Source organism: Podarcis melisellensis, assembly GCF_964234715.1.
Source record: "Podarcis melisellensis genome assembly, chromosome: 12".
In the NCBI taxonomy this organism is placed as follows: domain Eukaryota; kingdom Metazoa; phylum Chordata; class Lepidosauria; order Squamata; family Lacertidae; genus Podarcis; species Podarcis melisellensis.
The window spans coordinates 23464208-23486629 of record NC_138544.1 but is presented as its reverse complement, the minus strand read 5'-3'; the positions used below and the strand labels follow the sequence as shown (position 1 = coordinate 23486629).

General features: G+C 42.1%; 1 protein-coding gene across 2 annotated transcripts in view; it reads left to right on the top strand.

Annotated features, from left to right (window-relative positions):
• CHN2 (chimerin 2) overlaps window positions 1–22422 on the top strand; it is a 157011-nt gene that overhangs the window by 40622 nt on the left and 93967 nt on the right. Inside the window, exon 2 of one of the 2 annotated variants that reach the window (XM_081883384.1) lies at window positions 13822–13860. In XM_081883384.1, the coding sequence (XP_081739510.1) occupies window positions 13822–13860 (39 nt within the window). Of the gene's footprint in view, window positions 1–13821; window positions 13861–20950; window positions 21203–22422 lie in introns of those variants that run through there. The other variant, XM_081883385.1, reaches the window with a different exon arrangement.

Genomic DNA, 22422 nt, shown 5'->3' with positions numbered 1-22422 from the left:
AATTTAGCCCTTTGCAGCACAGCTGAAAGTCAGCTTGCATGAGCTGTTGAAAACCAGCAGCTGCCAGGAGCTCAAAGAGTAGCTGTAGTTATAAGCCAGTTTGATGTACCAGCCTAGAACACTTCACTGTGAAGTCAATTGCGCCCTAGCAATACTGCCCTGTGTCAGATATCGCAATCTACGTTTATTGAAGTAGCTCTTTGAATGAAGGTTATTGGCCTCCTTTAAGATAGAGAACAGGAAAAGAGAAGTCTTATCGCTAATTCATAAAGGGGAGGTTTTTCATTACCATGTTGACGTGGGTAGAGGTAGAAGTGAACTATGAAAAGCTTGCTAATGCTGTTGGGATGAATTTAGTCAAACATTTCTCAAACATGATTTTTAATTATAGTATTCAGCAAAGTCCGTCATCACCTTGGCACAATACTTGGGCACCTGGGCAATACTTTTGGGGCATATTGACTGTGACTAAGCCAGTGTGTTGTAAGTGGTTAGAGTATTGGGAAATCCAAGTTCAAATCTCAACTTGGTCATGAAGCTCACTGGACGATCTTGGGTCCCTCCCTCCCTCTTTCTCAGTTTTACCAACCTCACATGGCTGTTGTGATGTTAAAATGGTGTACTGTACTTTGAACCTTTTGAAGCAAAGGTGGTATATAAACAAAGTAAATAAAATAAAATAATTTTTAAAATTGCCTTGGTTCCTGGTTCTACTAGTTAGTCTAAACATGTTCAGCGGATAAGCCTTTGTCTAGAGCAGAGCTTTCCAAACTGTGCGTTGCGACACATTGGTGTGTTGGTTGCAGTGTGTCGTGGAAACACTCCCCGGGCTCCTGTTGCGATGGGAAAGGTCTAACCCCTGGTTTGCTAGCAAAACAGAATTACCATGTCGCCAACTGATGCACGTCTAAAAAGTGTGTCGCCAACAAGTTTGGAAAGCTTTGGGTCTAGAGATTTGCTTTAAAACATTGAAAAGCCAAATTGTTATGAGAGTGACACAACTAAACATGCTGCCTTTGGGCAAATTATAAAATGTCTGTAGCCATTAAAAGGTATAAAATATATCACCAGGTCTATATAGCTATGATGCTATCTGTATACCACTGTCTTCATTCAGGATCAAGAGGACATCCTGAAATGATTTAGAAGTTCCCTTCAGTGGAACAATAGGAGGTAGGAACCTCTTAAAAGGGAGGAGACTTCCTTGTCCTCGTCCTCCTAGCTCAACTGTTTCCTGCCACACACTGGGAGGTTTTGGTCAACTGACAATTACAAAAGGAAAGAGGGGGACGTAAGGGGCACACAGACTTTCCTCTTCCTCCTACTCCCATCTTTAGCCTTGATTAGGTAGTCAGGAAATACATTTTGCTTGCGCTAACCTCTTGTCCACAGCTGGAAAATGGAGCCATGGAGAAAGGTAGCCATGTCAGCCCATTATGGGGGGTGGGACATTTATTGTAGCCAAAACGTTACAAAGGCATCACAAGCTATTGAGTTCTCCAGAAGTTTTCATTAGGTAAGACATTAAATAGAGCATACTTCCAATAAAGCCTATTGAAATCAGTAGGGCTTGAGTCTGAGTTAAATATGCATAAGATGGCACTGTGAGTTGATAAAATATTTCCAAGATACTTGTAGCCTTTTATGAGTAATTAAAATTTTTTCTGAGATTTTTTTTATGCTGTACGAAAGCTTAGCTGTACAAATTTCCATGCTATTTCATGAGGAAATGATCAGAGTTTCTTTAGCTGTTATTGCTGTTTTCTAGAATTTAATAAAAATTGTAGCTTGGTTGACATATTTTCCAGAATGTGATTTGTTTGATGGCAGTGCTTTTTAAATTCAAACAGAAGGCTGTTTAATATTTGGAATATTAATTATTTTGCAAGAACAGCACTCCTAGGGAGATAATTAGCAGAACTCCGGAATTAGGACATGCCTTAGAGACATCCTGTAAAATAACTGCAACTCTTCAAGAAAATGTGCTAAGCTTTGGGATAAGCCAAAAATTATAAGTTTTGCAAGTCCGTTAAAAAAAAAAAAGCAAATTACTGAAGGATGTAAATGTTAACACCAACTTATTATGCCTACTAACTTATCTTGAGGGATTTCAGACTGATGATAAGACTCTCATACAACCGGCAACACAGTTTTAGGAACAGTAAAAGCCCAAAGATGCTGTTTATATGTTTCATAGGTAAAGGTAAAGGGACCCCTGACCATTAGGTCCAGTTGTGGCTGACTCTGGGGTTGTGGCGCTCATCTCGCTTTATTGGCTGAGGGAGCCGGCGTACAGCTTCCAGGTCATGTGGCCAGCATGACTAAGCCGCTTCTGGCGAACCAGAGCAGCGCACGGAAACGCCGTTTACCTTCCTGCCGGAGTGGTACCTATTTATCTATCTGCACTTTGACGTGCTTTTGAACTGCTAGGTTGGCAGGAGCAGGGACCGAGCAACAGGAGCTCACCCCGTCGCAGGGATTCAAACCGCGGACCTTCTGATCGGCAAGCCCTAGGCTCTGTGGTTTAACCCACAGCGCCACCCACGTCCCTATATGTTTCATAACCAAGCTTAAATAAAATAAGGCAGCAAAACGTTCAGCACAGTGCAATCCCATGCATGTTTACCCAGAGGTAAGTTCCATGGCATTCAGTGGGGCTTTATTCTAGGATCTAGGTAAACGTCTTAGCAGGGATAGGGAACCTCAGTTCTGGAATCTGAACGCCCTGCTTTCCAACCCGGTAAGCTTTCCACAGACAACACCCCTCATTTGGTACAGCTGAAACATAGCTATATTATACAGATGAAAGAGCCCCATCCTCTTCTGCCCATTTTTCCTCTTCCAACAAAATGGCCCCCAGCTCTCGGAAAGCTAGCTATGAAAGATTCACCATTCCTGTGCTATAGGATGGTAGCCTGAATGTTTCTCTTTGAAGATTCTGCTTTCGTAGCAAATTTAACATAGAGCTTAATTTTCAGCCTTGGTTTTCATTGCAGTCACTGAGATGCCCTTATAGGTTACATTTCAGGACTAAAGACACGGGGAGATTTGCTTTGTCTTCTGTTGAATCAGGGTATACAAGATAAGTTACTAAACACACTGTTACACATTTCTAGCAGTTTTTGCATCATGCCGAAATAACATAGGCGGTAGGTAGCACCAGCTAAACAAGAGCCCAGAAACCCCAAACTCTAGTAAAAGTTAGCACAAAGGCGGATGTCTGTGGTAATTATATGTTCCAAAATGCCAGCAGATGCCAAGTCCATGTTGTCGTTGCCTCTAAAACACTCAGCTCTGTTTCTCTGTATCCACTGAGTCGGGTGAGGCTGTGCACATCCTGGACTCAGTGTTTGGCTGGATGTGGACCAATAAGTTGAAGCTGAATCCTGACGAGACAGCGGTCATGTGGGTGGGCCATAACCAGGTCCAGGAATTGGGTAGGTTTTCTTTTCTGGCAGTCCTTCTGAACTAACAGGTGTGTAGTCTGGGGCTCTTGGGAGTGCCCCTAGATACATTAGTGTCACTAGAGGTTCCAGTGTCCTCTATGGTGTATGCCTGGTACACCAGGTTTTTCCATCCCTGGACATATACAGCTGTGGCCCATGTGCTGGTAACCTGAAGATTGGATACGTATAATATACTCTATACCCTTGAAGTTGGTTTGTGGCAAGTAGAATGCTATGACAAGCTTTCCTATCAAGGGTAGCGTACCATGAGCACATAACCATTTTTCACTGGCTGCCAATATGCTACTGAGCTTGCTTCACAGTTGCATTGGTTTATAAAGCCCTGTTGAACTTGCACCCCAGATTTCTAAGAGTGCAGTCAATTTCATGTAGACCTGCCCAGTTGCTAAGATCTGCAAGAGAGGCATGCCTGGCTGTGCTGCATTTAGCCGAAGCCATCTCACTGGTGGCCGCCCAGCTTTGGAATTCCCACCCCTCTGAGATACGAATGGCACCAATTCCGTTGAACTTTTGGTACCAGCTCAAGACCTGGTAATTCACCCAGCCCTTTGTTAGTTAGAGTTTAGTGGCAATATGGATGTGTGTGTTTTTCTGTTGCTTGGTTATAATTTATCTGCCTCATATTCTTTTGTGATTGTATATGAATGTGCATTTTAACGAGTGGGTAAGACTTGTTAAATTAATTAATTAAGCATGTGAATTAATCCTCAGCTTCTAATGTATAATGCTCTTTTGTTACATTCACATCTGGCTACTGGCTTGTTTGGGAGCAGTTTTATTTTACTCTTGACAGGTCTCTCCAGTGTCTGGCTATGATGTTTCTGGCTGCTGAGAGTAGGTGGGTTATGAGCTCTTTATGTGAGTGGGCATTATTATCTTAGAAGATGTTCAGTAGGACCAATTCTTGGGTGGCTTCTAATACTTGCTTAGTTATTTTGCATATTTCCTATATGACTGATGTCCAGAAGAGTTGGATTTTGGGACATTCCCACCACATGTGGAGGTATGTGCCTATGGAGGTGCAGCTTCTCCAGCATTTTGATGAGGCTTCTGGGCATATCAGCGCTAGTTTCCGTGGTGTTAGGTACCATCTGAAACTGAGTTTCAGGGTGAGTTTTTTTTTTTTTTTTTTTAAGCTGAGGTGGATTTAAGGGAGATTAGACCACATTCCAGTCCATTGGGTGGGGGTTAATTCCATAGCCTATGTTGTCCTCCCTTTGTATTTTGATTATGTCGAGGGGGGTTGTGGGATTTTGTAGCAGTAATTTGTATATTGTGGATACCATCCCTTTGCCGTGTCCGTTTGTTGTTAGGAGGAGGTTTTCGGAGGTTGCCAAGCGCCTAGTTACTGCTTTGAATTGCTATGATATTAGAGTCCATATTGTTAGTTCCGCATTTTGCTGAGGCTTGGGAGTAGATTTGTTTGAGGGTTTGTAAGAAGTTGGGACCAAATTTCATGTTAGTTAATACTGCTAATAGGCATTTCCATTCTAGACAGTCAAAAGCTTTGAGGATGTATAGGGACTTAATTGTCAGTGGGAGGTTAGTTGCTATGCTGTGTTCGATCAGATTTAGTAGTTTTCTAATGGGGTCTGTTATATTGCGGCCAGGGACAAAGCAAGTCTGGTCTGGGGCTATTAATTTGCTTAGGAATTTTTTTTAGGCAATTAGCCAAGATTAATGTGAATACCTTGTAGTCTTGGTTTATTAATGAGATCGGGTGGTATGATTCTACTTTGAGGCTGTCTTTGAGTGGTTTTGGAATAGAGACTATTTTGGAGGAGATACAGGTTTTATGAATGGGGCCCCCTTTTATGATGCTGTTAAATAGGCAGGTCAAGTAGGGCATCAGGTTTTTTTTTAATTGCTTATAGAATTCTGCTGTAAAGCCTTCTGGGCCTGGGGCTTTGAGTCGTTTCAGGTTTATGAGGACAGCATCTATTTCCTCTGGTGTAATAGGACTGTCCATGAATCTTCTTCATCAGTTAAGGTTGGCATGGTCAGTCCTGCTAGGAATTTTTTTATTTCCTCCTCTGGTGGGTTGTGGGAAGTGTATAGGTTGGAGTAAAATTCCATAAATTCTGAGGTTATTTCTATGGAGGAGAATGTTATGTTGCTGTCTTTTTTGGTGATGCAGTGTATTCTTGTTTTGGGTGATTTTTTTCCTACACCTGTTTGCCAATAGAGTTTTTCACTCCATACTTGTAGAAGGGTTGTTTTGAGTATACAATGTTGATCATTGCATGGCTGATTTCTCGTGAGTTGAGTTCCCTCCTTTTTTTCTCTTTTAGCTCCTGTTTGTTTGTAGCGTGCCGAATACGGCAGGCCATGTTTCTTTTCTCCAAGTTGAAAGCATTTCATTATATTTGCAAATTGCTAGTGAATAAACCTGCTGTACATTTAGGTAAGATTGAGTGTAAGAGCTATTCAGGTCAGGGTTTTCCAAGGCTGTGCATTGCTTTTCTCAGTCAGTTATAGGAACAGGATTGGATCACCTCATTTACCCTTGACTAGTGGGAGAAGTGAACATGTTCCCAGTGACAGAGATGACAAAATGACATGTGTCAGGCACAATTGAGTGAGCGAAGTTAAAGGTTAATAAGTTTTTAGGGAACATATCAATTTCCCTTAGGCAAATAAATGGACATTTTGTTAACTTGCGACTACGTTGCAGAAACTGGAACCGTTCCTGCAACAGCGTTTCTAATTGAAATATTCCCTGTGATCATTTTTGGTCAGTTGCTGCTAGGGCACTCTAAAAATGTGAAAGCATGGAGTTTCCTGGAAATTATACAATAATTGTATTTGTGGTTCCACATTTACTTTTGAAGCCTGTAGATTTGGCCCCAATTTCTAATTGATAGGTGGATTGAACCATGTGTAAACTGTAAGGTATGCTTAAACAAATTCTAACTTACGCTCTAATTCTCAGGATGATTCTGTACAGATTCTGTACATCTGAATGTGAACATTGGGAGAGAAGTTGTGTTCAGTTTGGAATACTTTTCAGGAATTCTTCCTTTTTAATTCAAACCACATTTCATACAGTAAATAAGAGCAAAGTTTACTAAATGTAATCGTTTTCTTCCATATAATATTTTGAGATTTTATGAAATCCTAATCACAAGATTAAGCAGGAATTTTTATATCATCTTATGATAAGCTCAGAGCCCATTAGGGTGCAGATTCCTCATATCTTCCTGTGGGATTAGCAGACGGCAAACATAATATAATTTGTTCATAAACTTTTTTTATTAAATTAACTTGTATATTAAAATGAATTAATAGAATAAGATATATTATAATTCTGATTTTTGCATTAAAAACTATTAGCAGCATGTATATGCTATAGAGACTGGTTGCTCTAAGCTGTGAAAAATCAGCCGTGCTTGACAATGAATTATGAAAATATTTTCATAGCATTTCTTGCTCAGTGGTTTGTCAATTTCAGTTGTCACAAAGTTGATACTTTTGGGGGGAAGGTTAGCACAATAATTTCAAAGTGTTACGGAGTTTGGTTTTCCTCTTTCTGTCCTATGGTTGAGTGGTGCCAAATGTTTGGAGGCTAACATGTTTGGCACGAAAAACGAAGCTTTGGTATGAAAACAAGGGGGAGAAGATCTCTATTCATGCAAGCTCATTGTTCACTGCCCCAGTTGGCTACTACTTGGGTGCATCTTTGTCTTTCTACAAATGATGTCATGCACATAGCCAATCAGATTTGACCACATTGCTGTGTCATTGTAACAACAAAGATGCATTGGGGAAAAATATGACCTAAAGTACCAGCTGTTCAGGACTGGAAGTACACTCGTCGTGAAGTTCTGCTGCTACCTAAACACAAGTTACTGGAGAAGCATCACTGCCAGGATTTGAGATATGAGAGCACTTTTGCTATGTACATACTCCCCACCCCAAAAGGAAAACCCACTTTAGAAGTACAGAACATCCACAAACCTTCCCCTGTTCAATTTGTTTCATGTAAGCCAGTGATGGCCAAACTTGGCCCTCCAGCTGTTTGGGGACTACAACTCCCATGATCCCTAGCTAACAGGACCAGTGGTCAGGAATGATGGAAATTGTAGTCCCAAAATATCTGGAGGGCCGAGTTTGGCCATCACTGATGTAAGCTGTTCTGCCTGATATTTTATGTGGCCAGACAATTACCACAAAATAAAGAAAGGATCTAATTTAGGGAATACAATATTAAGATATAACCAAAAAGCAGGGGAAACTATTATGCAACAAACCAGAAGAAGAAGTTGAGGGAAGTTGTAGTGGGGAGGGGGTTATTTGGTTTTGTGTTTATATTCGAGATGATGCTATTGTGATGAAGATAAACATGTACAAATCAATAAAAAATATTTTTAAAAAGAAATACAAAACACCCATGGACCTTCCCCTGTTCAATTTGTTTCATGTAAGCTGTTCTGTCCGATATTTTATATAGTCGGATATATAGACTTTTTACAATTTGAGATAGCGCTCTTCAGAAAACATTGCTACAGTAAGGTGGAGCATGGTTGTTCGAATAAATGCCCATACTTTATTTAAGCCAAGGGTTGCCAAATGAGGCCCATAGCCACATTTGCAAAGCAGAGAAATTGCTGTGGGCACCCACACCCTGCAACCAGCCACAGGCAGCAACCTATTTTATCAACCACAGCAGATTGTTTCTTTCAGTTCTATTTTCTGCAGTGGGAGGGGGCCCTCCGGGTGCCAGGGACAGCTGCACATTCCTGCAGTGCAAGGGGGTTGGGCTAGATGATCCTTAGGGTCCCTTCCAACTCTACAATTCTATAATAAATAAATAATAATAAAATTTTATTTATATCCCGCCCTCCCCAGCCGAAGCCGGGCTCAGAGTGGCCAACAACAATAAAATGATACACATTCTAAAATCATTTCATTATCAAATTAATTCCAATCAGATTAATGGCAACCAGTTGGGCTAGAGTTCTGTGAGGATTGCCAAAGGAGGGAGTCAGGCTGTCCCTGCCCAAAGGCCTGGTGGAACAGCTCTGTCTTACAGGCCCTGCGGAAAGATGTCAAATCCCGCAGGGCCCTAGTCTCTTGTGACAGAGCGTTCCACCAGATTGGAGCCACAGACGAAAAAGGCCTGACTCTGGTTGAGGCCAGCCTAACCTCTCTGTGGCCTGGGACCTTCAAGATGTAAGTTCCTCTGTGGGACATACCAGGAGAGGCGGTCCCGTAGGTACAAGGGTCCTAGGCCGTATTGGAATCTATTATGTATATAGGGCATAAATAATACACTGGGAGGGGATCATTGCCCACACTAAATAAATACTGTTTCTGGGAAGTTCTAGAAAATAGAAACAGAACCAAATAGGGTGGTCCTGAATCGAAGTGTCGCATCGTTGAGTCCTCCGAGTTCCTCCCTTTTCCATTCCATTCCCCCAGGAACTGGTCAATATTCTATAGCCACTGGGCACGCTGAGTCCTCCTTTGGTTATTTTGGGGTTTCTTTGGTTCCCACCACCACCACCATTTATTTTTGTACTTCTGCAAACCTTTGTGTTTCCCCAAGTCTGCTGGTACTTTCCGCTTTCGAATGGGTGGTGCGTTTTGGCTACCCAAGCAACAGCATGAACATCAGAAATAGACGGAGTGAGGAACAAAGCCTCTTAGTGTGCATGGATGTTTGCCAAGGTCCTCGGCCACTGACAGGCTTGAATCTCAGGCATTCCAGGAGCTGGGCTGGAGCCCCTGAGCAGCTGCATCCTTGTGGAAAGCCATTGGACTCCTTGGACTCAAGTCATTTTACTGGCTCTTTGCCTTGCTACATCCCAATCCATGATGATTTGTGCCCTTTCCTATCCCTATATAAATTTCCCCTTCCTGCTAGCCGACTTTTGGCAGCAAAGCATTTCACTGTATTCAGGTCCTGATAATTTCCTCACTTCACCCTGCCTATTTTGCCAGGTTCCTTGGCTCTAATAACTCTCATTCCCTTTCTTCGCTCTCCATACTTGCCTGGACCACATTTTTGCTCTCTGGTCCACGGTTTCTCCTTTTCCCTTGGTCAGGTTATCATATCGTTTATTCCATTTTTAAATTGTCCTTCCGCCAAGGTTCTCAGATGGCCCAGAAACTGGCTTGCTGAAAAGCAACTATCTTCCCGAAATCAAGATCTTACTTCTCCCTCCCTCAGAGACTTTGGATCCACCAGGGCATGATAAGAAGATTCTTGTCCCGTCGTTCTTCAAGCCCGCCTGGGACCAAAAGATCCCAGGGGGAGCAAGTTATATCAGCAGAAGTAATAAAGTTATTGGGCCTATAGGCTGTTCAAGTAGTGATTTTATATTCCCTCTATAATTATTAATTATAGTGTTCTCCATTTTGTACTCCAGTGGGATGCAGCTTGACTTTTTCCAAGGATGTTTCAAGAATGTTCCTTTCATCTGATGTTATTTACCCTTTGGAAAAGTTTGAACACCTTTCTGAAACGATACTTCAAATACTAGTAATCAAACAAACAAAGAGTAGCAAATGCATACCCCAAACAATCTTCCGACATAATAGCAACTCTCTCTTTCTCTCTGACTGGTGATTTAAGATAGTAAAATGTATTCATACATGAGAGAGCCTAACACAAACAAAAGGATTAAAGCAGTTGCCATTTTTAATGTATTGCACTGATTGTCCGGATAAGACTGGGATAGTAAACACCAGTAATTGGTAAGTGGTTCAGTACACAGCGTAAAGCAAACAATTCACTTATGATTTAATTGTTCAGAATATAATTGCCTTTCAAAGCAAATGCCACTGTATGCTAATTCAGAGCATTTTGAAGTGGATGGGAAATAATAAGCAGGTATCTATGGACATCTTTTTTTTGTTTCCTTTAGTACTTTATCAGAAACCATTCCACGCACATACATATAGTAATCAGGACTGTGCGTATGCTGGTGTTTGCAGTGCTAAACATCATGAAGTGTGAAGGTGAACAGTTGGAGACACATGGTGGATGCATGCCAATGAGCAACAGACCAGCAATGTTAAAATTAGACAGCTTCAACAAAGATTCATATGCATGCCCATACATTCATCATCATCATCATCAATTTATTGTTTATACCCCTCCCACCTGGCTGGGTTTCCCCAGCCACTCTGGGCGGCTCCCAACAGAATATTAAAAACACAATAAAACATCAAACATTAAAAACTTCCCTAAACAGGGCTGCCTTCAGATGTCTTCTAAAAGTCAGATAGTTGTTTAATTCCTTGACATCTGATGGGAGGGCGTTCCACAGGGCGGGTGCCTCTACCAAGAAGGCCCTCTGCCTCATTCCCTGTAACCTCACTTCTCTCAATGAAGGAACCACCAGAAGGTCCTCGGAGCTGGACCTCAGTGTCTGGGCTGGACGATGGGGGTAGAGATGCTCCTTCAGGTATACTGGGCCAAGGCCGTTTAGGACTTTAAAGGTCAGCACCAACACTTTGAATTGTGATCGGAAACGTACTGGGAGCCAATGTAGGTTTTTCAAGACCGGTGTTATGTGGTCTCGGCAGCCACTCCCAGTCACCAGTCTAGCTGCCACATTCTGGATTATTTGTAGTTTCCGAGTCACCTTCAAAGGTAGCCCCACGCAGAGAGCATTGCAGTAGTCCAAGCGTGTGTCATTTACATACTACTTGCACTCAGCATTCACACATGATGTACATTTATCAACCCTTATAGCCTATTCGTGCTTACTCTGAAGTAAGTTCAGGCTCCAAGTAAGAGGGTGTCAGATGCCACCATTTGTCTGATGTGTTCATTACTACTGAGCATTGTGGTATCGCCTACTCTTGGCATCAATGGCAGCGACATGGAGCAGTTTTCTGCGCTGCCCTTCATTCTAAGCATTCTCAAGGCTGCTTACAATAATAAAAATAATATATCACAACAGGATGGTAACAGAATTAAGTTGTGTCATTTGTCACTATTCCCATCTTAGTATCAGCTATGTATGCGCAGTTCTGTTTTTTGCTTTACAGAAAGTTTATTCATGTCGCAGTTGCAAATATTCACAAACGTAGCTTTCCAATAGTCTTGATTTTCTGTTGCAGCAGAATATGAAAATACAGATAAAACTCTACCAGCCATTTGCTCATCAAACCAGCCCTTTTTTTATTAGTTTCCCACATGTTTACTTTAATATGAATGTGAGAGTCTCATAAAATTCCGTCTTCCTTTTAATGCTCATTAGCTTAAAAAGGCAACCTCTTTCGGCTTCATAATAACATTGTACTTGGCTTGTTTCCTGAAGTAAGATTGCAAATGAAAGTGTGGATCAAGCAGGAGTACTGCAACGGAAAACAAGTGTTTTACTTCTACAATGTGTCAGCGCATTTGTCTTTACATACCAGTACTGGATTATCTAGTTACTATGATCAAAGCTGATGTTAATAAGATAATTTAATAAGCATCCAGTGCCACAGACTTGGGTATTAGGAGAGGGGGGGGGGGAGTCATTTCTGGCCATCCGTCCTTACTTTGAAGGATAGATGCAACAAACGGTATTAAACATTGCTGTGAAATAGCTTATTTGTATAGAAAGAAGCCATAATGATAAACGTAAGATCAGTTGAATGAACAGTAGCAACACCAGATGCAATCAAGCTTGCAGTGTATAGCATTTAGAATTATTGATGAAATATGGTTAACTCTGCATTTATTTTAAGTATATCCATTTTGCAAATTAATGATACATCCCAATATTAGGGAAACAGAATTATGTTAGACATTGGCTATAAGAAATGTAGAAAGCCTCAGCCAGAGCGGTCTAGTGTTAAAGTGATTGTTTTGAGAGTTAAGTGGTTGGAGAATTGTGTGGAGGAGTAGATGATAAATGTATCTATATATTGCTAGAGTTTATTGCCTCAAATGCATAGTCTCATTTTTAAAAGCACACTGCAGTTAATCACTTGCACGGCATACCCACTGTGTATGTAGGTATATATAATGCACAAATATGTGTGAGCTCAGGAAATGTGCTTGGATTTTTCATTACCATAAGTAGCATAGGAATAGAAAACATCAGATTGTTTTAATTAACCTGCATATTGTTTCTAGATTAATGATACAGTCTACTCGGTCATTGTATTTATCATTATAATGATACACGTTGCAGAAGCAGCCTATAGGATGCCATAGCAGAAATAAATGGCCACCTTTGCTGAAGCAAAGTAAACTGGGTGCTTATGCATGAGTGTAAATGTGAGTAGCTACAGAAGTTTAAATGTTCTTCCAATCCACGTTCCGTGGCCTCTCCCACCTTCCCCCTGATGTCTATGACCTTGGGTTCATGGACAGGATGTGGTCATCAAAACAAGGCATGCTCATCCGCTATAGGTACAATACTGTAGATATTGGTATTTTGCCTGTGACTTCCTTTCTGCTCCATATATGTCGACTCACATATTTCAAATAATAACAGAGTCAATAGGTAAAATAAAATGTTTGGTGTTTGTCTACAAAGGTAGTTGTACTTCACAGGTGTATCGTGGAGTATGCCCTGGTTAAAAAAACCCCAAACGATTTCAGGATTTGTGGCCCACAGGGAACCCTCACAAGAACCTGCATCATTACATTGTGAGAAAGGGGCTACCTGCTACTACCTGCTGTGTATTGGAGGGTTGTTCAGCCAGTACACAGTTTTCCCTTTTTTGCAGGGTAGTTTCTCTGTATCCATGGGCCTTCATGCTCTCCACCCCGTTCCTTTCCTTGGACACATGGGGGAAATGGACGGAGGAGGTGTAGGTTTCATACTCTGACGCACGGGATCCTCTCCCAGTTAAATTTCTTATTACAGGGAACCAGGCAGAGGGCCTTCTTGGTAGTGGCACCCGCCCTGTGGAACGCCCTCCCACCAAATGTCAAAGAGAACAACAACTACCAGACTTTTAGAAGACATCTGAAGGCAGCCCTGTTTAGGGAAGCTTTTAATGTTTGATGCATTACTGTATTTGAATATTTTGTTGAATGCTGCCCAGAGTGGCTGGGGAAGCCGAGCCAGATGGGCGGGGTAATAATAATAATAATAATAATAACAACAGCAATAACAACAACAATAATAATAGTTATTATTATTATCATCTGTGTTGTCCTTGCAGCTCCAGTTGCAGCAGTGGATTTACAGTCCCCTGTGGATGTTTGCATTGGCTTGCATCTGTGACAGGGTACCTACACAACTCCTATGAAATGACAAATATTGCGGGGAGGGGATATCACATATTACGCTAAATTCAATGGTAACGTCTAGTACTCTTCAGTTCTGTATAGGAGTTACATGCCAAATGGTTTACTGAACTTTTGGTTGACTGCTTTTTTCTTTTGTCCCTATTTTAGATGCCGAAGAGTATCAGCCCCCAATATGGAAATCATACCGTGAGTATCAGAAACTGGAATTTGGGGGTGGGAGGAGGGCAGGGGACCTAACATGGGAGACTTTGGAAGGGCATTGTGCATGATTTGAGGAACCTAAAGGAAATGAGCACTGATAAGAGGAACCATGGGAGCAGATGCTTAAGTTCCAAGTCAAATTTATCTTTTTAAAATAACAATTTTAGTAAGGTTAAAAGCTATCTAGAGAAGGCGTGGAAGAATTATCAGTGGGTTTTAAGAGACTAGAAAGGCATCTGTAAGGGATTTCTAAATATAGGGTTGCTTGCCTTGTGGCATGAAATTAGAATAGAGCAACAATCTTATATACACTTATCTGAGAATAAGTCCCATTGCATCCAGGTAGGATTGCATTGCACGTAGTTGCTGGGATTTCTTCTTGCTCCACATTCGCTAACCACCTGCCAAAGCCAAGAAACATCAGTTTTGGAATAGCTGCTTTGAAATGGGTTGGGTGACCTGTCTAAGCCACTGCCATTACATAGGTGCTTATTAACTGGTCATAAAAGTCAGAGAAACAGAAATGGAACCAACAGATGCGACAAAGAGTGTGTTGATTGACTAAAGGTGCAGCACAAAATCCCTGGCGCAGGAGTGCAAGAAGAGAAAAAAAGAGATTTACTCCAAGGGCAGGTCCTGGCATGATTCTAAGAACAGCCCTTAAAAGCTCGTTTTATTGTTCTTGCTAACACAACAGTCTGTCATTAGAGACTTAAGAGATCACATGGTGTATATGTTTTAATTATATGTACTGCTGAGACAGAAAAAGGATGCTGCCAATCTGTTGTCAAGAATTTATTGTGTGTGTGTGTGTGTGTGTGTAAGCCTCATTCATTTTACCATGTGGCAAGGCAAAAACTGCAGTGGACCTTCATGTTTTTCTTAACTTTGGTTGTAGTTGGACCATTAATTCAAGACAAGTTTCTGGGAACCTGGTTGTTGTTTTACTCCCACTTCCAAAGGAATATTGAATAGGATGTCAATCATATATTTAGTGCTGGAGAAAGCCACATTCAAAATGAAGAATTTGAAAGCATGGAATATACAGGATAAGTTTTCAAAGACTGAATCCAGATGCCATGCCTGTCAGCTTTAGAGCTTGTTGGATTCGCCTCTAATCTACAAATACTATTGTCACCCACACATGCTAACCTTGAGCCCTAGTTCAGAAGCCATGTTGTTTTTACGTTATTTCTCATGTACAGTGACATTGCAAACACAGATTGTTGGGCTGGAGACCAGTCTGAGAGCGGACTGAGACTATATGGTAAAGCGCCATTGGTCTCAAATTGGGAACTCTGGCAGCTAGACACAACTGTCTTAGGCTCTGAGCCACTGTTTCTACTGGGCTGCTATCTGCTGTGATGGTTGTTGTTGTTTTATGTTGCTCTTCCTCCAAAGGAACCCAGGACATTGCAAACATTGTTGTTGTTTAGTTGCTTAGTCGTGTCCGACTCTTTGTGACCCCATGGACCAGAGCATGCCAGGCATTCCTGTCTTCCATTGCCTCCCGGAATTTCGCCAAATTCATGTTGGTCACTTCTATAACACTGTCCAACCATCTCGTCTTCTGTCGTCCCCTTCTTCTTGTGCCCTCAATCTTACCCAACAGCTTACCCACAAACCTCAGCTTCAGGATTTGTCCTTCCAGTGAGCACTCAGGGCTGATTTCCTTAAGAATGGATAGGTTTGATCTTTTTGCAGTCTATGGGACTCTCAAGAGTCTCCTCCAGCACCACAATTCAAAAGCTAATACAGCAAACATGGCAGTACTAAAAAAGTACAGTTAAAACATATAAAATCAGTTAGACACCAACAATGCTGTTAGCCGCAATGAGTTACAGAGACTTACCCTTCCATAATTGTCAGGTGACGCAAAGGACCAATCAGTTGCATTTCACCTCATCAGAGATGTCTCAGTTCCCTGAGACTCACTTTGTAATAATTATTTCTGAATGTTATCTGGGGGCTCACGGAAGTCACAACCATTCAGTATGCCTTTCTTCTTCCCTTTCTTTGAAACTAACCTTCCAGAAGCAACAGATAGGGGGAGAGGCATGAAGGAAAGGGTTGCTTTTTAAAAAACTTAAATTAGCTTTATCCACAAGGAGTTCCTAGCTGAAATACCATGCAGAATTGTAGAATCGTAAAAGTTGGAAGGGACCATGGAGGTCTTCCTAGTCCAAGCCTTTGCTTCATGCAAGATCTGCAGTGAAGGATGCAATTATGGCATTCTTGGTGGACAGCTGCGCAACCTCTGCACAGAAAGAGCCCACCACTTTGCAAGTGTTGCTCGGACAATCAGCTGTTACCATTAAGAAGTTAATTTTAACGTTTCCCTGAAATCTGTTTCCATGCAATATTTACTCAGTAGTTCTAGTCCTGACCACCCTCCAAAGACTTATTCATTCATTCATTCATTCACTCATTCACTCATTCACTCTCTACCTTTTCCCTTGGCAGGGACTCAAGGCAGCTTGCAGATAAAATAAGAACAGCTAAAACAACCCCTAGGTTTTTTAAAAATTAAGCACTACACATATCTCTATCTCTATATATAGCTATCTATACACACACACACATCTTCTATTAAAAGCATACAATACAACAAAAACAGTGCAGCAACAGCCCCCTCATTAAAACAGTCAATTTCGAAAAGCCTGTTGGAACAGGAAAATATTCATCTGCCAGTGAAAAGACAAGAGGGGGGCCAGTCTAGCTTCTCCAGGGATGGAGTTCCAAAGTCTGGGATCAGCTGCCAAGGAGGCCTTTTCCCATGTCCCTACCAAGCGTGCCTATATGGGTGGTGGGACCAAGAGAAGAGCTTCCCTAAAGAACTCATAGCCCAGGCAGCTTTGTATGAGGAAATGCAATCCTTCAATTAGCCATATGGGAGTAACAGAGAACCAGCCAGCTTTTGGCACTTGAGATGTACCTTTCTAGGGCCCGCCTTATTTCTTTAATTTTAGTAGTGCTTTGCACTATTTTTAATGTTGTGTTTTAATGGTTGTAACCTGCCCTGGGACCTCAGGGTAGGTAATAAATTGCAACAACACAACAGCAGCAGAAGCAGCAGCAACAACAACCTTTTATGCATAACAGCATTTCAGGTATTTGAATGCCATCATGTCTCCCCATAATCCGTTCTTTCCAGGCTAAACGTCCCCAGATCTTTGAACTGTTCCACCTAAGATTTAGTTCCTCCATCCTGGTTGCCCTTCTCTGGGCCAATCCCACTTTGTCTATGTTCTTCCTAGTGTGATTGGTGCCCAGAATTGGGCTCAGTACTCCAGATGCGGCTTGACTAATGCAAATAGAGTGGAACTATTGTTTTCCATGATCCGGGCACCGTGCTTCTGCTAACGTAGCCTGAGATTGCATTAGTTTGTTTAGCAGGCACATTGCACTGCTGGCTTGTGATGTTGTGTGCTGGTGCCAAGACAGGTCTCTCCCACCCTATACTAGTGCCTTTAGAGTTTTTTTGCCTATATGCAGGACTTCTGCCAAGTCTCCAAATGCCTTGGAAAGTGATGAAACTGGTAAGCTACATTTTCAGGATTCTTTGCACTGAGCTTCTTCTCAGTAAGGCATCTGTGTTGCACATTTCTTACATTGCTCTGCGTGACGGTCATGGCCCATCAATCTTCTGACACCATGTGTTGTATTCTGCCATTTATATAGGAACTCACTACAAGCTGAGCTAGTGGTAGAACAAAATTGATTTTTAAAGTGGCTTGAGAGCCTGCATAAGGTAGTAACAAACTTCTCCGGTCATACCTCAGAGCCAGCTCTCCAGAAGTTGCCCCCTGCATCATAACTGTTTCTCGTAAAGGGACCACAGGCCAGATATTTAGTTGGCCATGCATACAATTTACCAAGGAGCAACCCTCTTTTTTGCATCTCCCCTTCCTTGGGTGTTGCTGCCATTCAAGCTAAAGGGGAATTGATTCAGTTTGTAATGTCCTGAGATTATGGTGCCCCTAGCCATAATGTGAAGTCATTCATTGTTTCTGTAGTGACAGGTGGTCATTTCCAAACTCAGCAACATCACTGCTCCAGTCTGAGTAACTTGGCTCTTATCGAATGACCAAGCTGGTATCAGACTGCCTCTACCAGCTTGCTAGATTTCCTTTCTTTAAAGCAACTGCTGTCACGTGAATGGGTATAGCAGCATGATGTGCATTGCATGTTTGTGTCAGTGCGCCCTATCAGAGGCTTGCTACACATTGAACATGCATTATAAAAGGGAGTTTAGAATGGTGACAAAAGATGCGCATAGCCCTTCCCTGTTCTGTGGCTCTTTGTGAAGGACCTTTTCCCCATTGGGATTCAAATCACTTGAACCCCATTGGTGTGTGAAAATTCACTGCCAGGACAATTTGGAGCAGAGGAATGATGAGCAAGGGAAGAGTAACACATTCCCTTTCACTTGCTTTACTGCTCCAAATCTTATTCTCCGAAAACTGTGTTTTTTAAAATGACATCTGGGTTCTTCTGTACACGTATTTGTGTGCAATGAGTTGTTTGGCCCTCAGGCTAGTCAAAAGACTTGACTGCAGCGTACAGCAATAACACACCTCATGCTGATCATTTCCTGTGTTTGACTCACTTAATTAGGGATGTGCAAGCTCCCTCCAGTTCGATTCATAATTGGCTCGGTTTTTCAAAGCATTCTCAGAAAACACCTGGAGAAAGTTCAGGGTTTTCTCAAGAGTTAGTTCTTGGGAATAGTGCTTGGGAGAATTAAACCTGCTGTTGCTGTTCCCCTCTTCTCAAACTGGGAAACGTGTGGCGTTGTGGTCTAAACCACTGAGCCTGTTTGTGCTTGCTGATCAGAAGGTCGGTGGTTTGAACCCACAGAGCTCCTGTTGCTCTGTCCCAGCTTCTGCCAACCTAGCAATTTGAAAGCATCAAATAGATAAATAGGTATCACTGCGGTAGGAAGGTAAACAGCGTTTCTGTGCACTCTGTTTTCCATCACGGTCTTCCATGGTGCCAGAAGTGGTTTAGTCATGCTGGCCACATGGTCCAGAAAATTGTCTGCAGACAGACGACTGCTCTCTTGGCCTGAAAAGTGAGATGAGTGCCATAACCCCATAGTCACCTTTGACTGGACTTAACTGTCCAGAGGTCCTTTGCCTTTTACTTCTTCTCAAACATACCTTGAAAGGAAAGCTGTGGTTGCACTGAAGGCTGGTGACAGTGTTCATTTCATCCTACCATTCCCAGACTTTCAACAGCAGTGGAGTGGAGGTTTCCCAGCAACAATGGCTGCTTTAAAATTAAGCCTTCGCTGCCATTAGGCTTTCCCAATGCTATCCTCTTACCTGCCTAAGTTCAGGTGATGCCACACCAAGCCCATTGTAAGCCATGCCTGAAATTCTGGAGTGATTTATGCCCTGCTTATACTTAGCTGGGGAATAAGAACCGCCAGCTTGGCTACTCTGCACCACCACCACCCCAGTTATGAAATTCAATGCAATTACTAGAAAATTGACCTTTTCCACTTGTAACTAAACCCTACAGCTCACTTCTATTGCATTGTGCTATGGTTTGCTGCTTAAGGGCATGTGCTTATGAGCTTGAAATCTCTAGTTCAAATCATGATTCATACAGTCATTAGATGCCAGACTTGCAATACAATGTTAGTGAAACACTTCAGGAATTTAATGGGGAAACATATAAATGCTAAGCATGCATCTGTCTCTGTTGCCATGATGCTGACCACAAACATTTGTAAGTTTTAGTCTGCTCCTACTGGATCAGAAGTTGACTACAAATATGGTAATATGCTTGTATACAGAATGCCCACATTTGAAATAAATTGTAAACTTGTCTGGGCTGCAGAGAAAGCTACCCCTTTTCTCACTTGTATATTCCCTGAAGACCTGCTTCTTCCATAATGCTTAAAAATCTTTGCTGACTAAAGTAATTTTCTAATGTATTTCATTTACTTGCCTTATTACTGACCAGCTCACTTACTGACATAAGATCGTTAGAGCAGAAGCTGTAAATAGCTCTGGGAGAGCAAGGGGGGAAAGGAACTGAAAAGTGAGTGAAGGATGTAGGGAGAAGAATACAGGGTTGTAAAAGTATTAAACAGCTTTTAGAATACGTGTCTTGTTATCGCTATAGGCAACTAGTATGTATTAGTAGTACAATACGGTAATAGAATATACTATTGTACGCCTGTCCGCACCCATATTCCTTATTCTGTATGTGTATTAGAATACTGATGGAACTAAGCTGAAAAAGGGGTTGTTGAGGTGTGTGTCTCTGTCTTTTTCTTTTTTTTTAAGTACAGGACATGTATATTTTAATACATTTTACTTCCTTTAGTTTTACCTGCTTCCTACATGTTAGGTCCATATAGTTAAAGCTATGGTTTTCCCAGTAGTGATGTATGGAAGTGAGAGCTGGGCCATAAAGAAGGCTGATCGCCAAAGAATTGATGCTTTTGAATTATGGTGCTGGAGGAGACTCTTGAGAGTCCCATGGACTGCAAGAAGATCAAACCTATCTATTCTGAAGGAAATCAGCCCTGAGTGCTCACTGGAAGGACAGATTGTGAAGCTGAGGCTCCAATACTTTGGCCACCTCATGAGAAGAAAAGACTCCCTGGAAAAGACCCTGATGTTGGGAAAGATGGAGGGCACAAGGAGAAGGGGACGACAGAGGATGAGATGGTTGGGCAGTGTTCTCGAAGCTACCAGCATGAGTTTGACCAAACTGCGGGAGGCAGTGGAAGACAGGAATGCCTGGCATGCTCTGGTCCATGGGGTTACGAAGAGTCGGACACGACTGAATGACTAAACAACAATAGTAAACATGTTAGGAACATAAGAAGCTTCATTATACTGAGTCGGATCATCGGTCCATGTAGGCCGATAATGTCTTCTCTGGCTGGCAGTGGCTTTGCAGGGTTTCAGGCAGTGGACATTTCCAGCCCTAACTGGACATGATGGGAACTGAATGAAGAACCTTCTCTATGTATGCAAAGCAGATGCTCTACCCCCTGAGCTACCCGGTCCTTCCGCTGTTTTTATTTAAGTTTTACCTGCAGCCAAGCATTTTTGTCTCAAGTGGTGAACTGCCGACTGGAAAGAATCAAAAGAATGTGGCAAGGCAGGGCCTTCAAAGAGACTTGCACAGGGCAACGTACAGCTGCTACTTCTCAGGGAGCAGATGTTTATTTTGTGCGTCCCGCTGTGTGGCCCATTGCAGTCCCTGCACAAACTGGTTTCGCAGGATTTTGTGGCACTTCAAAGCCATATCGTGGGAAATTTCGCAGAAGTACAGTCACATCCATTTGCAAGAGTACATTTGGGTAATGTTGTGGGTGCTGGTTGGATAGTGCCCATTACAAATAAATGAAAAGTGTCCACATATGAAATTGTATAGACCAGAAGCAGCCTCATCTAATCAATTTAATATCACCTTCGAATTCCACAGAATTAGGTGGAATAGCTACAGTTAGGAAGACTAGGCAAACGTGACTCCCAGCAGTAAGCTATAGCCTTTTTGATTAACCATTATGCTTTTTAGGATTATCAGAGATAGGTCAGTGCTAATAGAACAGGTATGGCACATCACTTCTTTCTTCAGGTTTCACCAGCCACGTTCTCCCTGCACCTGGGCTTGCAAACAATACACAAGTACATACACACCTAAGACTCAGTTGGATTAGTCAAAAAACAGTGTTTTGAATGTGTTATAAACATGCAACACCAGACGGCGCTAGAGAGCAAAAAACATCTCTATGCGATTTTCCATAGCGTTTTTTTCTTTGTGTGTAGATCCACCCCAGTCATTAATATGAACCCTGCCATGGGCATTTAAAGGCAACGCCACATGATGTGGTGTGTTCAGCACAGCGGAAGCCTTGCAAGCCAACACTTCACAAGTTTCCACTATGGCAAGCAGAAGTCTACATATAAAATTTTGGTCAATAGATTTGTTGGAATGGATGGTGCTAGTACCAACAGCAAATCTAAAATGTGTAGCAATTTTTAAAGATAGACTTACATTTCTCTGACTAATTTCCACATTTCCATGTGTAGAAAAGATGTGCATAAAAACAGAAATCATCCCCATTTGGGGAAACTCATTTGTCATATTGTTGTCATATGCATGGCTATTTTCACTTGAGGAGTAGCCTCACGGGAAGAACTTCTGCCAGTTTTATGCAAAAGTAGCTGTACAGAGCACTGATTGACTAGACGCGGGTGGAGCTGTGGTCTAAACTGCTGAGCCTCTTGGGCTTGCCGATCAGAAGGTTGGCAGTTCAAATCTGCATGACGGGATGAACTCCCATTGCTCTGTCCCAGCTCCTGCCAACCCAGCAGTTTGAAAGCATGCCAGTGCAAGTAGATAAATATGTACCACTGCAGCGGGAAGGTAAGCAGCGTTTTCATGCACTCTGCCTTCCATCACAGTGTTCCATTGCGCCAGAAGCAGTTTAGTCAAGACTCGGAAAGCTGTCTATGGACAAACGCCAGCTGCCCCGGCCTGAAAGTGAGATGAGTGCTGCAACCCCATAGTCGCCTT